This window comes from Diplotaxodon limnothrissa, linkage group LG2 (genome assembly GCF_057381915.1).
Source record: "Diplotaxodon limnothrissa isolate DT_005_m linkage group LG2, D_limnothrissa_male_GT1.1, whole genome shotgun sequence".
In the NCBI taxonomy this organism is placed as follows: Eukaryota; Metazoa; Chordata; class Actinopteri; order Cichliformes; family Cichlidae; genus Diplotaxodon; species Diplotaxodon limnothrissa.
In genome coordinates, this window is record NC_140597.1 from 2,190,682 (window position 1) to 2,208,792 (window position 18,111).

The 18,111-nt window shown below is 40.1% G+C and overlaps 1 protein-coding gene across 4 annotated transcripts in view; it reads right to left on the bottom strand.

The window, feature by feature from the left end:
- The window catches only part of csnk1a1 (casein kinase 1, alpha 1), a 31,648-nt gene extending 15,062 nt beyond the window's left edge, over positions 1-16,586 (bottom strand). For all 4 annotated transcript variants that reach the window (XM_085359658.1, XM_085359650.1, XM_085359667.1 and 1 more), the window contains exons 1-4: positions 15,876-16,586; positions 15,513-15,619; positions 4,916-5,042; positions 4,664-4,762 (exon numbers count right to left, since the gene is read on the bottom strand). In XM_085359658.1, the coding sequence (XP_085215784.1) occupies positions 4,664-4,762; positions 4,916-5,042; positions 15,513-15,619; positions 15,876-15,998 (456 nt within the window). In that variant the 5' untranslated portion in view covers positions 15,999-16,586. The remainder of the gene's footprint in view (positions 1-4,663; positions 4,763-4,915; positions 5,043-15,512; positions 15,620-15,875) is intronic.
- Between the last annotated feature and the right edge of the window lie 1,525 nt (positions 16,587-18,111).

An 18,111-nucleotide genomic window follows, 5' to 3' on the forward strand; every position in this document is an offset into this window, starting at 1 on the left:
TTCTCAGTGTTTTTGAAGCGGTGCATGCCAAGGCTTTGTGACCAGGGATCCACCAACCAGATAAGACTTCTTAAAAAAAATAATGAAAAATCAATTTGTCAAAAAACAAAACACAGTAGCAGAGTGAGTGAGGGAATTTACAGGCAATCTTACATCCGTCACAGAGGGAGGTATCTGGCTTTTTCATTAGCTGTTGATAAAAGCACAGACAACACTGACACAGTGCAGTTAGCAATTTTTATATGGGGCGTGAAGGCTGACGTCTGTCTGTCCCGAGGAGCTCTTTCATGTAGCTTCAATGCATGGGACGAAGACAGGGAGGGACCGGTGTGGTGGAAAAGGCTGCTTGGTAGGATTAACATAGGACAAAAATGGGGGGGGGGTGCCACAAACCTCTGATAACATTACTTCATCATCCATCAAGAAGCTTTGTGTGGATTGTGTGTATGGAGACATGCCATACCATCCACAGAAGCTGAGCAGGAACGTAGTTCTCAAACTATTTAAGCTCAGGAGAGATTTTTTTCATGAGAACAAAAAAACAAAAAAAACAAACAGAATTTGTGTTTGCCTGTGGTCAGCATCTCATCTGGATGGAATTATTATCCCCTTTTAACTCAAATCTTCTAATAGTTTTATTTAACTGAAATTTAATGGCGGTGTTTGCATCTTGTGTTCTTTTTAGAACACGACCATAGGTCACACCATCGATCCAACTTCACCAATCTAGTTGTGAACTGAAACAAATTTGTTCTTTTGAATAAATTCTACACGTTTCTGTATGTGCAGTTATGTATTCAGTGTGCTTGCAGAGCCCCCCTCTTCTTTTGTTTAACTACATCATTAGCTGGGGGTAGCTTATGCTGACAATGTGAAGACTGTTGAGCCATTTGTTTCTCTAAAATACAAATCTGTCCCACATTCTCAGCAGCTGCTCATCACCCACTGTGACAAAGCTCGTCCTGGACAAAGTTCACATGCTAAGTTATGAAGAGGTTATTTTTGCTGCTGTAGTGTGACTTTATTAAACTTATAACTTTAAAAGTTGTTAATTAAAGCAACGTGTCAACCTATGTTGTTGCATTTATGCAAATGTTTGGAGTATTTGTAACCCAATATCAAAAATCAGATACAGAGACAGTTTAACAGTATGGCAAAGTTCAATTACATTTATCCAGTTACAAATGGTCCTTTGAGGGAAACCACAATGCTGATGGAAATGAGTCCCCGGCTCTACACCACTCATCACCTCACTCAGGCATGGTGACATGCAGACATGAATTTGGTAACAGAGAGAGATTATGAAAGAAACTAACACTATTAAGTGGCCCAAAATGCATTAGATACTAACACTACCACAAAACAAGGTCACAAATTCGACCAAGTAAATGAAACTTACAACTATACTTCCAAGGCCTGTTATTTTTAAGGGATTTCTGTGAGAAACTGGGGTTTAATAGGAAAGCATTTAAGCAACACTACCACAGTGAAGCATCATTAACTGGTAGATAAGGACATCTGGGAAAACAGACCGGTATGTCCAGTAAACACAATAACTTCAGGAAGTAGACTCAGAATTGATTCCCACCAGTCACAAAGCTCCTTCAGCATGCTGACATTCAGTCCACGTTCATGTTGGACTTTACAGGTGTTCAACATTTTGCGACTGCATCTTGCAGTTGCGATAAGCTCATGTTGACACCACTAAACGGTGTTAGGTCCCTATCTGGACCTACAGTTGGCAACAGTAACCCTGGTTCTGCACTGCAGTTTTGGTGAGTGTGGTCACAAGATTAACCAGATGTCCACCAACTGTACGTTAATGTTAATATGAGTCCTCCCGCTGACAGCAGATCCAGAGCAAAACAACAATTACTACAAAGAAACAAAACGGATGCGAGCAGGGCTGGCTGGTTAGTAGCGATTTTCAAAATAAGAGCTTTATTTACTTATGTTCATGGATGATAATGTTGGGGATCAACGATGGTTCAAGGTTAATGGCAATAGCTTTTATAAAGAGGTGTCAAATTTGTATCCAATTTTTCCCACAGATGCATTTAGAGATTCAAGCCCATTTAAATCTACCTTCAACCAATATTCCCAACATGGGGACGGGGACTCATGAACATGTTCACAAATGCAGACTTGCACATGCCAAGTCTAATTTGCGTGTGTTGGGAGAATTTTTCAGCCCTCATAATCCTAATCCATAATCCTCTTAATCCTAATAAGAGAAAACAGGAGGACTGATGTTTAAATGAGAACTTCTTCAAGCTGGAAATGGGAAATAAGGCTTTGTTCCCTCTTGTAAAATACAATTCATACTTGTGCCCAAGGCACCAAACCCTGCCGTTCAATAACACAGATTACCATGTCCCTTTCCATTTCTAGTAGACCAAAAAGAAAAGTTGCTAATATTTATAGTAATAGTCACACCTGATCTGCAGTCTTCCAAAACCAAAACAGAAAATGACGAAGGTTTCTCCATTTTAGAAACTCAAAGTTTAACTGCATTCAGGCAAAAATGCAGATACAACACTGTTGGAACAGTGTTGTATCTGCTGGATGACAGACTGTGTGTTCAGGTATATGTGGTTGTGTGTGCAGGATAAGCCCTTAAAGATTTTGTGCTCTATAAATAAAACTACAATGAAAAAGAACATGTGATGGCTGCAATGAAGAAAAGTGAGCATATTCTGAAGTTGTCCCTGAGCTTTGCTGCAACACTGTGTGCTGCTGAAAACAGCCTCTCTGCCGGTGTAGATGGTAATAATTCAGTTACCAAACAGCTGCAGGTGACTGGTTCAGACTCATGTACATTTATAACTGGCCTGCAAAAAAAACATTTTTATATATTATTACAAATTAATATTTTATATTATTTTACATTTAATTAAAACATTTTTATGAAGGGCTTGAAATCAATATGGTCTTGTGAAAATCCTCACCGTTTAAACTGCCCCCTGCTTGGTGCAGGTGTCACTGCAACAGAAAGTGGGTCGGCTCTCTTCAGCTTAAACTCCGTATCTGACCGATATGCACATTTTAATGTAGCGTCTGTGGCTTTTGGCTGCGGATGTGAGCAGCTACAAAGTTCAGTTTTGTTTTTGTCTCCCAGCTTATTGAGCAGGTGGCTTAATGAGTGACTTTGAGCTTTTTCCCTGTGTGGGATTTACTGTGATTACAGGAACAAGTGCTGCTGTTTTGGATGCTTTCCTTCACCTACGCTCACCGTCTTGTGCATATAATGTAATAATTTATTAATTTTGACTTCCCTGTGAAATCTATTACTCTACACTGTAAGTAGACAGACTGCGGCTCCACGTTAAAATATGAAACCATCATCTTCACTGCTGCTGGTATCAGAAGTCTGTTCTTTAAAAACTTGGGGCTGCATTGTTTTAACATCATTATGTTTTTTACATTCACAAGCACACTCCTAGACACACCACAGTTCTATTACAGATCTGTTTTAGTGAGAGGTTCATGTTTCCATGGTGCCGACTGGAGTCATTACACAAAGCATCAAAGCAGAAAACCAAAACGTTTGTGTTGATGACGTCACCATCAGGAGATTACTAAAGCTATACATTTACTACCAGAGGTGTCTATTAGGAAGCAGGACTTCAGCTTATCCAGATGACTTCAGGGTTAGTCCTGGTTTTCTGTAGTACAAAAGGTGATTGACTTACAGAGGTGTAACTTGCTATAGCCTCATGCTATAGATGTTCCAGATTAGACATCGACAGGTATGAAATCACTGCCCACTGACTGATTCTGCAGAATACAGCATCACCACTCCTGTAACCTCTGCATGGAGAGTTGGAGGGTGCTTCCCTGATGAGTATCAGTAATAGATCTAATTCTTAGATGCAACTTTAATCCTGTGTTTTTCCCCCGTTGGCAGCAAACACTAACACTTTGGTTGTTCATTTACCTTTAATTCATGATCCTAAAACAGGACACTTCCTGTTTGAATTCTGTTCTTAAACTTTACTCTCAAACCCTTTAAAGACAACGGGGACAGAATAAAAACTACAAGTGTCCAAAGCAGGTTATGTTGGGGGTTTCATTTTAAAATCACCGTTTTCACTGTTTCTTTTATTCACAGCATGTTTTAAGAGCAATGTGGATTCTATGCTGGGGGCATACATATGCTACTTATTGAACTGTACCTAAACCCACTGAGTGAAGCACACACTGTGTTGCATTGTCACAGAAATGTGCATGTATTAATTTGTTGATTTCGAAAAGGCATAAAATGTTCCTATATTTCTCTTTTACATTGCTGTAACTGCAGCTAGTAGAACACCTGTTCAAATTCATTAAACTTTGATCTGCCGACAAATTAGAGTCATTTCCCCTTCTTCCACTTTATGTGGAAGAAAAGTCATGTAACCCATGAAAAAGCCCCTTTTAGATGAACTGGATGCTGCCAACACCCCTTTCATGTGAACTGCAGGTGAAACCCTGGATTAACTCAGCAAGTTGATTAACCAACTTCATGTGACCGTATAGTCTAGTCGTCAGTGATTCCATATAACTGAAAGACGTATGTTGAAACTGCTTCATAATATCTGGCCCCTGTCATATCACTATCCTCCAACAGGTCTATACAGTCCTTGAATATGACATACTTATGTACTGGTCCTGCATATCTTACCTTGTTACAGTGACGGCCGATGCCCATGAGAAAGTTATCTGGTTTGATGTCTCTGTGGATGAAGTTCTTTGTGTGTACATACTCGATTCTGCTGATCATCTGAAGATATAAAAATGTGTTTTAAATGTGACCAAATTACTACAATGGACAAAAGTTTCCAGGTTATATATGAAGGCAGGATACAGATAAACCTTTGCTTAGTTCCCTTTTTTTAAAAGCCTGCAGAGAAGTGGGTGTGTATGAGCTGGATACCTGGTCTGCCAGCATAAGGACAGTTTTCATGGTGAAGCGGCGAGAACAGAAGTTAAACAGGTCCTCCAGACTGGGTCCAAGCAGGTCCATAACTAGGACGTTGTAGTCCTTCTCTTGGCCATACCACCTGATGACAACAGTAACATAGAAAAGTAGGTTTTCACGGTTGATCTCAGTCACAATGCATTCTCTAAACCAACTTCACAGGCTGAATATACAGCGGTCCCTTGTTTATCCTGGGAGTTACGTTCCAAAAATAACCTGCGATAAGTGAAATCCGCAAAGTAGCCAACTTTATTTTTTACAATTACTATAGATGTTTTAAGGCTGTAAAGCCCTCACTACACACTTTATACTCGTTTCTCAGACAGGCAGGAACATTTTCACACTTTTCTCTCGTTTAAACTCTCAAGTTCAAACCTTCATAGAAAACAAGTCCAAAGGAACCCGCAGGTGGCGACGTTTTGTCGACATTGTTGTTTGTTGGGGAGAAAACGTACAAACATACAGTCCAGCACTTCAGAGTCACACTGCTAGTGATCGAAGGTTTATGTAAATGTGACAAGCTGAACGTAGCCAATCAGGACGCAGGACACAATACGCCGTTTAAAACAAACAAACAAAAAACAAACAAACAAACAAGAAAACATGCAAAAGTGCACAAAAATAAAATCCAGTGAAAGGTGAACCGCGTTGTAGCGAGGGACCACTGTAGACCCAAAGCAGGTTGGCCTCTTATAAAAAGGCTCGTTTTACGTGTCCCTTGTGCATAATAAATGAGTCGTGTATATATAAGAACAAAAGGTTACACGTCACTTTGAAACAATTCTAATGTGTTTCTGAGGTACAAACATGAGACATTAAAATGTCACGCTGTTCCATGGAAGCCCATCACATGAATTCTCTCCACCAATGACATCATTGCTTAGTGGGATTCTGGTTTAATTTAGTTGTTCCGACTGACATCCTGATGTGTCAACAAGGAAACAAGAAAACACAAGTTACTGTGACGCAGCAGAGGTTGAACTTTTTACCTTTTAAAATTGTTTTAAGACAGTCATTTTTTCCTCCCTACTCTAAAACACTACTGTGATGTGGAGTCATGTGACTCTGGAAAAAACATTGAACACAATCTGTTCACTAAAGCCAGCTATGTGTCTAGAAACATGGAAAAGAACAAACCAACCACGGTTCTTTGTATATTTATATTTTCAAAACTAATCACTGAAAGTCAGTCTTTTGATTTTGTTTTTTCATAGAATATTTTGTTAGTAAATAAATATCTGTAACAAACACCCCTTTGCTTTGCATTGATGTGCTTTCATACCTCTCTAAAAGCTCAATTTTACTGATTACAGCTTGAACCGAGATTACTTATACAGGGATTATACTTCCCACGTCCACAGGTGCTCAGGTCCCAGTGACAAGTCGCCTCATCGTTTAGTTAACACTGTAACTGTTAATTTTATTAAAAGGCAAAAGAATGAAATCGCAGCTAGAATTGCTGAAACATAACACCTGTTCTTAAACAGCTCCCATGGCTTCCAGTTCACCTAAGTATCAATTTCAAGATCTTGTTCATCACTTTCAAAGTCCTTTATAACCCTGCTCGCCTGTCTTTATCAAATGTTCTCCATACGTACTCAGAGTACACTCTGCTCATCTTCCCCTGTCTGCTCACCTGACTACCATGGGACTCAGAGCCTTTAGTTGTTCTGTCCCAAGACTTTGGAACGCACTTACACCAGATCTCCAGACCAAACTGCACTTTTAAACCACGTCTTTAAAGGCACCGATAACAACTGTATAAAATGTAATAACAAGAACAACAAGCACTCAAAGTATTATATGACATGCCTTAGTCACCCATTCAGACAAGCTTTTCTACACCTAAGTGCTTTCTAACATCCACACCCCAATAGTTGCATTGGAGAGGAACTTAGGGTTACAGTATCTTGCCCAAGGGTACTTTGGCATCCAAACTGGAACAGTCAGGGATCGAAGCACCACCTTTCAATTAGTAAATGACCTGCTCCACCTCCTAAGCTACAGCTACCTTATTGAAGAGGTGAGGCCCAACACGACAAACAAAGAGGGATCAAATGTGTATGCCAACAAGCGTAGAAAGATGAATTGAATGGACGTACAAACTAGTGCTGCCACGATTACGTCGACTATCAAAATCATCGACGACAAATTTAATAGTCGACGCGTCGTTTGAAGCTTTGTAAGATACAAAAGACGCAGGAATAAGTAGTAGTAGTATTTAAGAGTGTAATAACAGACTGAAACAGAAGATGGCAGCACTGCATGTCCAGGGATGCCAGCTGCCGTTAAACCCCGAAGAAGAAGAAGCTGTGTCAGGTTTCATAGCTGTGTCCAAATTTAGCGGCTGCATCCTTCGGAGGCCGCATTTGTAGGCCAATTAGGTTACAGCGACGCCGTGATGACTGTCCAAACACTTAGATAACTTAAAAATGTTATTGTTTGGCTTTTCCAGTGTTTTATTGGTTCCTCAGTAAATCTGTTTGGCTGAGATTAAAGTTAGTTTTCACACAGCTGAATAAACGTCAAACAGACAGCTGATTATCAGAAGTGTGAGATGCTCGAGAGTTTACTCCAGTGTCCTGTTATATTTTACATAAAGAACAGACGGCCGAGTTTATTAAACTTCACCGAAACAATCTGCAAATTTCATTAAAATTTAATAAACTATCATCTTGTCTTTATTTTTAGTTAGCACAGACCTTAAACACTTAAAGCTGCAAGCTAATGATAGTTATATAAGAGCAGATGCAGCTGTACGTTTTATGTCCAATGGATGATGATCTGATTAGTCGACTAATCGCAAAAACAATCGGTGCCTAGTCGACTATTAAAATAATCGTTTGTGGCAGCCTTAGTACAGACATATGTGGGTATGTTGATTCTTACTGATGTGCACCTATTCAGTAAAGAAGCTACAGCTAGTAAACCAGTAAATCTGTGGCAAAAATATGGGCAGTAAAATGGTAAATGGCCTGTATTTATATAGCGCTTTACATATCCAGTCATCCACCCATTCACACACACATTCACAAAAATATGGGCAGTATGTAACACCAGGTCCAGCTACACATGGTGGCAACTAGAGCTGCACGATTAATCGTTAGAAAATCACGATCTCAATTAGGGCTGCCACGATTAGTCGACTAGTCACGATTACGTCGACTATCAAAATCGTCGACGACTGATTTAATAGTCGACGCGTCGTTTGAAGCTTTGTAAGATCACAAAAGACGCAGGAATAATAGCAGGATTTAAGAGTGTAATAACGGACTGAAACAGAAGATGGCAGCACTGCATGTACAAGGATGCCAGCTGCCGTTAAACCCCGAAGAAGAAGAAGCAGCTGTGTCCCAGAATTCATAGCGCAGCCCAGCGCAGTTGTCAACAATGGCGGCAGCTAGTTAGTTTTAACTTTACTCTTATTATTCTTTCTGGGTCACAAAATAACATATTTTCAGGCGAGAATGTAGCCGTGTAAACCTCAAATATCTGCTCAGTTTATCAGGACACCGCATATTTTCAAAAGCGCTCCGACGTTTTCGGAGACGTCTGTTACCCACTAGCTCGATAGCTAGCCGGGGGCTAGGCTAACTAGAGCCGTGAGAACACCGGACTCCCGGCAAATCGTTTTCAAACCCACCGCCGTCTTTCGCTAGTCAGGTTAAATATATATGAGTCACTTAGATAACTTAAAAATGTTATTGTTTGGCTTTCTTTAGTATTTTATTTGTTCCTGAGTAAATCGGTTTGGCTGAGATTAAAGTTATAGTTTTTGCACAGCTAAAACTGTCAAGCAGACAGCTGATTATCAGAAGTGTGAGACGCTGGAGAATATACTCCGTTGTCCTGTTATATTTTAGAAAGCAAGGAGTTTATTAAACTTCACCGAAACAATCTGCAAATTTCATTAAAAATTAATAAACTACCATCTTGTCTTTATTTTTAGTTAGCACAAACACTTCAAGCTGTAAGCTAATGATAGTTATATAAGAGCAGATGCTGCTGGTGCAATAAGCTGTAGTTTTACGTCCAATGGATGATGATCTGATTAGTCGACTAATCGCAAAAACAATCGGTGGCTAGTCGACTATCAAAATAATCGTTTGTGGCAGCCCTAATCTCAATTCATACTTATGTGCGATCTCATTTCCAAATGACAACGATTTAAAAAAAAAAAAAAAAAGAAAAAAAAAAAAAGACGATTGTACCGCATTTTGATCCGGGACGTAATCTGCATGAAAACAAGCGCTCGCTCTTCCTACCACGTGATACAGAAGCTGGCTGCTAAAATTAGCAGGGAAAAACAACGGAGAGCACGTCAGGGATGACAAGAAAGTGACAGGAGAAAATCCGTCCCGGTCAACCACCCAAACATCAATAACGGGAACCTTATACAGCGCTTCCCTATACACGTCGAACTCCCGCAGGCACAAAGAAATCACGGAGGCTATCACTTATCACCTGACCAAAGATATGGCTCCCATCAACACTGTGCAAAACAAGGGATTTAGGAAAATGATCAACACCCTCGACAAACGCTACACAGTGCCGTCCCGCAACTATTTTTCTATTGTTGCACTACCTGCTCTGTACACGCAGCGTCGAGCAACGGTGGAGACGGAATCTCAAGCAGTACAACATTTGGCAACGACAAAATGAGACATTTGTTGTTTTTATGTCTCAACTGTTGCGAAGTTGATGTGCAGTTAATAAGCGCAATAAATATTTATACTGGAAAAGAAAATTGTGAGAGAATCGTGATCTCAATTCTAAGCAAAAAAAATCGTGATTCTCATTTTATGCAAAATCGTGCAGCCCTAGTGGCAACCATGCTGGTGCACATTAAAAAAAAAACAAAAAAAAACTTGTTGAGTTGTCCATAACATTACAGAAGGTCTCCGAGGGCGAAAAATGATACCTGTGACATTTTACTTTGTATGCCGTTGGCCTGTAAATGGTGGAAACTGAGGAAGGGCTCAGTTGTCATTAAAGTCTGCCTTCACTGAGGCCCGTGCTATGATGTCCCATGACTTGGCGAATCCAAATAGGTGCTAATGGAAGTAGGGTGTTTATTGACCTTCGATTTGAAATGGAATAATGAAATCTTTGTGTTTGAATAAACTTTTAATTAAAAGTAACATAACTGAGTGATTAATCCACTTTATATTTTTTAAACTATCAAAGATTTGGGGGAAATTTTGAGCCCAGAGGGAAACGGGTGTGATTGTGTGCTGCCACTGAAAAAACTCAAATGATTTAAAACAAAACTGCAGTCTCACTAACGTTAACTTCATAGTTTCATTTTGTTTTCACTCAGAACAGGCTATACTCTTATGTCAACAAGGTCTAGAGGCAACATTTCAAAATGAAGAGAACAGTTTGTGGCACTGCATTTGACTGAAGTAATACTGAAGGTGTAACAGGGTCGACTGACAATTTATACTACAGTTACCACTCTGTGGGTAACTGACAATTTTATTGCTATGTTTGGTTTTTGCTTTTGTATTATTTTATATTTGTATCGATCAGCACTTTGGTCTACCAGGTGTGTTTATAAAGTGCTATATAAATAAACGATGATGACGATACTTTAAATAAACCGGGTGGGGATGAAAGGTGTATGGCAATGAGGGTCAAGCGTCATGATTCCTTGTTAAGGAATGTAATTAACGGTTACAAATGCCTTTTTGACACTGCCCATTAAACAGGGACTTAATTCAATGAATATCAGTCTCTTAGTTTTAGACGAGCTGATGAGTCAACTAAACGAGACCAAAAGAAAAAAAAGAGACTAAGAAATGAATTCCCAGGAACAACCCTACCTGTAACTGCCATAATTATCTTATGGCACGATATATTTTCAATCCATAAGCCTGGTGGGAATCAACTATAGTCACAATATGCACACAACTGACAGCTTTACCATGATTTTGAAGTCTGTAACATTCACAGGCCATAATCATGACCCCAACACAAGGCTTGAGTCACTTCTTTACACACAAAAAAAGCCCGAGCCACAGTGAAGAAGTTGCACAAACTGGTATAGGTGGGGCCTGAATAAAAGTCAAGTCAGACCGTAGCAGGAATGTAGGAGAGGCAGCAAGATCAGCAGGTTGCGCAGGCTGTAGGCAAGAGTGTTTCAACATGAAACCAGAACTATGAGCACCAAGACTCACTGAACACAGCTTGTTTGCAATACAGTTAAAGTGGAAACTTACTTTAGACTTAAACTACAAAAAAGCCAAATTGAAACAAGCCTAAACTGGGATTTATGGTTTACAACCATTTTATAACCCATACTAGTGGCTATTAAGGCTTTTATAGGATTTTCAGGCTACATCACCCTAGAAAACATTCCACAGCATTACAAAGCAACTGTTGACAGGAAATTCTCACCAGATGTTGGTAACAACCCCTCTAATCCACATATGCAAATTCAAACCATAGATGTCCATAAATGATGTGTAATAATGAGGAACTATGTGGGATCACAGAGTTGGACACAGCTACTGGCAATCCTCAGTAGGTGGCAGCAGATTTTTGTCAAGAACGTCTCAGTACATTAATCCTTCCATCAATGAAGCATGACAGTGCCGTATGAAAAATAGCCCCACGCTATTATGTTCCCAGCTGCAGACTTCCCTCTTTTTGGGCTAATATGCAGTGTCTTTGGCCTCTAAACACTGTGTGTACTGAGGCATCCAAAGAGTTTAATTTCAGTCTCATCTGACCAGACTATGTTCTCCTTAGACCCCGACGACACGGTATATGACATGAATAGATGACTACCAGAATGTAAACACGTCAGAAAAGCTGCCGTTTAGCACACTGTTAAACACCAAAGTCAGTCGTTTCACTGAAAGTCCAGTTTAACTGGGAAAAAACAAATGCAGTACTCCTAAATATCCACTGATTAGTGTGTAATTATGTCTTTCAACAAACAGATGCAGGCTCAATTTAGATGTAGTTTATTAAATGAACACATACATTACTGAGATGGACATGGCCGTTCAGCCTAATCACAGTTCATGTATGTTGCTAGAGACCATTCATCTACGTAGTACTGCCAAAGGCTGAGGAGAGTGCTATAGATACAAATTTTAATTGATGTGAAGGATCATAAAAGTTAATCTCATTTATTTAGCCCTAAATCACAACAGTTGTCTCAAGGCGCTTTACAGACCCTACAATGACACAAAGAAAACAGGTAAATATCACACCTATGAGCAAGCCCTTTGGTGACAGCGGGAAGGAACAACTGCCTTTTAACAGGAAGAAACCTCCAGCAGAACCAGCCTCAGGGAGGGGCGGGGCCATCTGCTGCGACCGGTCGGGGGCGAGCATACTTGGATTCTACGTTTGACAATCTAGTCCAAGTAGGGAAAAGTTGAAAGAAAACCCCCAAAACAACTCAATTTAATGTGAAAACCACCAACATGTTGAAAGAAAGCTTTTCATTATTTGAAATATAAGGTGGGCAACAAAGTTCTGTCCAACCATTCATATAAAACTGCAGCAAATTCCTTTTTTGTTCTACTACAGAACAATCGGGGAGACAAGACGCCACTAATTATTCCTGATAGTTCTTGTCCACCACAAGACAGACGGGTGTATTGTTGCTGCCCTAACATTTATGTTTTTATTCCATACACAGTTGGTGCAGAGCACCCACAACTGTGTTCTACATGTACAGTGACAGAAGGCTTTGGTGGCTTTTTAGTCGTCTCATTGTTTTAACACACAAAACAAATGGCTACGCTACACACCAGCTACACACTCCAAACACATTCAATGTCAAATCTCTCACATTTCAAACTCGCCATCACTCCCAAAACTTTCCTCTCTTTCTAAGCAACCATATGCCACGTGCTGCCACATCATTTTTGATTGGCTCATGTGGTACATTTTGTAACCAATGAAAGAAAAGTGTCTGTTTTAGTTTGGAGGGATTTTCCCCTCGGGTATGAAACCTGCTTGCGAGCGCTGACCTTAGAAAATCCAGCTACAAGTCTAAGATACAAAAAGAAAAATGAATTCTTTTATTTCTTTAATAGAACACTTAAATGCTAAAACAAGTGCCAGGAGCATTAACAAACGGTACATGATCAGCAGCTTGTTCTGAAGGTCAAATATGAACATTATCACGTGGCTGCTTTGGATAGTTTGATGCATGAAGTCGAAATGCCAAAGACAGGTTAATCTTTCTTTCTTTTTTTAATTAAACTATTGACTATCACGCTTTGTCACAATGAATATCTGAGTGAAGACACAATGTCTAAACGTTACCTAAATATATTTCTTTGAGAAATGGCTGCTGCACCATGGCGTGCTTGAAATCAGTTGGTACAGTTCCCATTAGAAGACAGGTGTTAATAATGGACAACACACTAGGTCCAATAGTTTCAAAGACGTCTTTAAAATAACGAGTGGGGATAATGTCGAGGCGACACAGAAACAGGCTCAAAGGCATCCAACAGCTGATAAATTTGGGGGAACAGAAGCTGGAGGAGTGATATGAGACCTGATAGCAGTGACCTTATTGACAAAAAACAAGAGTTTTCACAGGTGGCTGGAGACCCTGGAAAGTGTTTGGTGGTTGATAGCAGAACTAATGGTGTTAATAAGACACGAGGTCTGTGACAGGAATTACAGATGATGTCTGATAAATACTTCTGTCCTAAAATCCTTCCTCTAACACCATCCTGCTAACCAAACAGGGCTTAACATATCAAAGGAGAGCTGAAGGTTTTCTCTTCTTCGTTTCTAACAGCACGTTGAGTCACGTTGTTTAGCCAGGCACCTTTTTTAGGTTTAACACACTCTGTTTTAAAAGGAGCAACAGTATCAAGAGCAGCTGAACAAAGCAGGTGATCAGCACTCATCTTCAGGGAGCGACTGTCCAGCTGAGGGACACCAATAATCTGTTCTTCAGCAGGAGTGATGATGCAGACTGTGTGCAGGCATTTTAAAATGCAGTCTGTTTTTGGAATACTTCTTATTGAAATGTGTTCCTGTGTATTCAGTGATCAATTATATCAAACAACATTCAAAGGTACAGTTAGAGTCTGAAGCTCAGCTCAACCGGTCTCTGTGGGTTTACCCAGAGAGTAGTGACTGAACTAGATCTGCACGGCAGGGTGGACTCAAAAGCGATAAGGATGAGGGGCAGGTCCAGGTCAGCGCTGCTCATTTCCCAGCTCATCCTGTCTTGATGCCTTTTGGATCTTCTAATAGAAGTCTTGTTTATTTCTGTCACCTACATTTTGCCCTGACCAATTACACATGAATATTAAAAAAAAAATACAAATAAAATTAGGATTCCAGCTTTTAATTAAAACTCTAGTTCAATGACTACCACAAACAAAAAACACACGTTATCCAACTTTCACACTGCGTGCCACGATGACAAAGTGACCCAAGCTAATTAAATGGCTCGTCCCTCCTCTATCATGGTCAGTAGTGACTCGTGTTCACACTGCATTAAAGTTTGTTTGCTCTGTAGTTACCAATGGCTAAAAATGGTCCTTCAAATATGTTCGTCTGTGGACATGAGTGGACGGGTGTTACACCAGAAACCAAAAAATGAACCAGAAATGAGGAAATCCGCCTCCAGTTTCTGCCTTCCAGCACGCTAAAGAAAAATCCAGTTGACCTTTGACAGCTGCAGCCTGCCCTACATTTAACACGGGTCACATCATTAACAGCAGCTACCCAATTCCTTATTAATGCTGGTAATCAAGGCATGTAAGACCTGTCAGGAATCTAAATTATTGTGGTGTCACATCTGTTCTAAATAAACATACACTAAAGAAAATGTAATGCTTTCATCAAAACAACCGGTCCAACTCACGACTAATGAAACAAAAACGTCATCATAAGCAGTCTTTCTGGCACAGACGATGTGAACAAAGAGGTGAAATACCGCGACCCTGGTGCTCGGACTGAAGTGTACACACTGCATAGTTCAAATATACAGTGTGGAAGTGGGACGCAGCTAGTGTACTTAAGATTACCGCTCACCCTAAATGGTTATTATTAGCAGTTACAGCAACTAATATTACGTGTCCCCGCTGACGGGCCCTGTAGAGGCTTCGTTTACGCGCTGCAAACACACACTGCTGGGCATGGTCTGCTGTTTTCGCTTCTGTTCGCCGCCGCCATTTTCTGACAAGGGAACGGAGGACATGTTGGAAGCTAGCACAACAAAAGAGCGGCCATTTCCAATCACACAGTCCCCTTTCCGCTCCGTAACAGCTGTAATTCAGGATACAAGTACGCACCTAGGGTCTGTACACGGCTGTCACCACGCAGCCAAAAGTGTCAAACGGAACCGAGAGGGAAGCGTTTGAAAGCGGTGGCTGGAAATACATAATACACAGTGTGTCCTCGTAGCTGTTGGGCTGATTAGCAGGCCTAATGCCAGCAGGGTTCACAATCACTGTTAGCCGTCTTTTTCCCAGAGCAGACGGGACGAGATTTATTGACCGAAATAAATGTTTCCATGTTAGTATCGACACAGACGCCGTGCCGCCCAACCATGTCTCCTTACCTGATGTGTGGAATCCCGACACCGCCTTGTAGGATTTTGTATAGTTTGCTTTCGTATAACAACTGCGGATGTCTGGCCTTTTGTGATTCCAATTTAACAGCTACTTCCTGAAAAATAGAAACACGACAACAAATACACTTCAATATTTACCATTCTTTTTACTACTAACATCCAGGGATTCATAAACTGAATGCAGCTAAAAGTATTGTGTAACCCTAGCAGATAAATAGAAGCTGTGCACTTTCCAACCTATAAAGTTATCGCACACATAGGACAAAGCTACCGTCATATTCGGTAAAATTATTTAGCAACTTCCAGAAGACAGCTAAACAATCCAAGATGTAGAAAGATGCACCATATTACCTCTCCATTTGTGATGTTGATGGCCAGATATATGTCGCCGAAAGATCCTGATCCGATTTTTCTGACGAGTTTGTATTTTCCACCGACTATGAACTCTGCTTTAGAGCCACTGCTGCTCGCCATATCCACCAGATATCAAATTCCACCTGATTTGCTTTAGGAAATTCTGTGGCAATTTAGCCCGATTGTCAGCAGAACATACGGCGTCCCGTATATCCACTTGGTGTTACAGGGGGCAATGTGGGCTAGGTGTTACTACAAAATATTTTCGAAAACCAATGAACCAGGCTTCGATAGATCTCATATATAGTTTTCTGGCTTTCGTCTGGCTACAATAATCTTAGTTAAAACACAAACTGGTCAGGTAAACGCTCAATGGCGTGTTAGTATCGACGTACAAACATCCAGAACTAAATTAGAACAAGCCTAAGGCCTTTAACACCCAACCAGCTACCTCGAAGTAGCAACTAATGTCCGTCAAATCTAACGTTAGCTAACGTTAGCATCAAGCTAACGTCGTCGTAACGAACGCAACGGAGAAACTGTCCAGGTTTCCTCTGCAGTGAAGAGCGAAAGTAAATCTTTATACTCTCGCGGGTGCCGTTGCTTCTTCGATCTTTTAAAGACGTTTTCAGCAAACTTTAAGGGTCGAAACCGTCTGTACAAAGTACAACCCACTCACTCCGCCATCTTGTCTTCTCTACCCTTTCTCTCAGCTGGTTGCCGTTGGAGGCGATTAGCTAAGGTACCTCATGGCCCCTTCAGTTGCTATCGGAAATAAAAGTAAATATAAAAAATATGCCACAAAACTTAGTGCTAAGAAAGGAAATATGCTTTATGTATGCCCGCAGTATAAATGCTTTATAACGCAACATTCCTAGTTTGAATGGCCTTAAAATTTTGTATATTTTGTTTCTTTTTTAATTTGTTTTTTTGTCCTATCGCGTGTCGACGTATGTTAAAGGCCAATTAATTTTTATTAATCCTTTATTTATCCAGGTAAAAATCTCATTGAGATTAAAAATCTCATTTACAAGGGAGACCTGGCATCATAGCAACAAAAGTCACATACCACATAGGTATATAACATTTAAAACAAATACAATATCCCATACAAACATGTGTAAAATATACAATAACAGATCAAATTAAGAGTACATTAAAAACAATCACACTGAGTAAAAGAGCTGTTCTCTCGTTCCTTTAAGACAGACTTAAACTCTCCCAAGGTAACCAATTCTGATCATTTCAGTTCCTTCTGCAGATTATTCCAGGAAGCAGGGGCAGCGTATTTAAAGGCCTTTTTCCCCAATTCTGTTCTGATTTTTGGGACAATCAATTGTATGATTTTGTTCGAACGAAGGTTGTATTGGTTGTGGTTTTTACACATATAAACACATAAATAAGATGGAACCAGCCCAAGGAGAGATTTATAGATAAAAATCAACCAATGGGAGAGTCTGTGAATATGCAAAGATGGACATTTAGCAGCAGCATACAAAGAACAATGATGTACACGACTTCCATAGCCAGTAATAAAACGTAAAGCACAAAAGGCCAATTAATTAACCGTGAAAAGTTCTTTTTGGGGGGTTAACTTTTGTTTGGTTGATAATTTGGTCAGGTTCCACCACAGAGCACTTGAATGCACCAGCAGGTGATGTTTTCGAACAGACTACGTCATGTGACTGGAAAACATGAAATATTATTCCAAAATATGTTACAAATATTTGCCAGAAATTCTACATGGTCATTCAGAGAACGAATATGACAAGGGTAGATTTTTTTAGTGGGCAGTCAGAAGACCAAAAAACAGATCTTTGTTCCTCAAGTAGACCATTACGCCTTTTGCTATAATGTCATATTTTATTAGGATTTTTTTATTTTGAGATATTAAAATCACAACAGACAAAACTGGGGGACAGAAAAGCAAAAGAAGAAAGTAAGACAAGTTTGGCAGGGAGAGAAAAAACAAGACAATCTGCTTGAATACCTGCTGAAAAAAACCACACAGCAGGGAAACCATAGCAACAACCAGCATATGTATAACTAAGAGTAACATACATATGATAAGTGTTACTGAGCAGCACACAGTATTAATATTACATGACATGTTTAGAGGCAGCAGCCGACCAAGATGGTGTGTGGGCACCTGTGTGTGTGAGCGTGCTGTGCTCATAAGGTTTCTGTGTTTAAGTATCTAATAGTGTGTGGGGGGAGCCACAGGCCTGCCCCC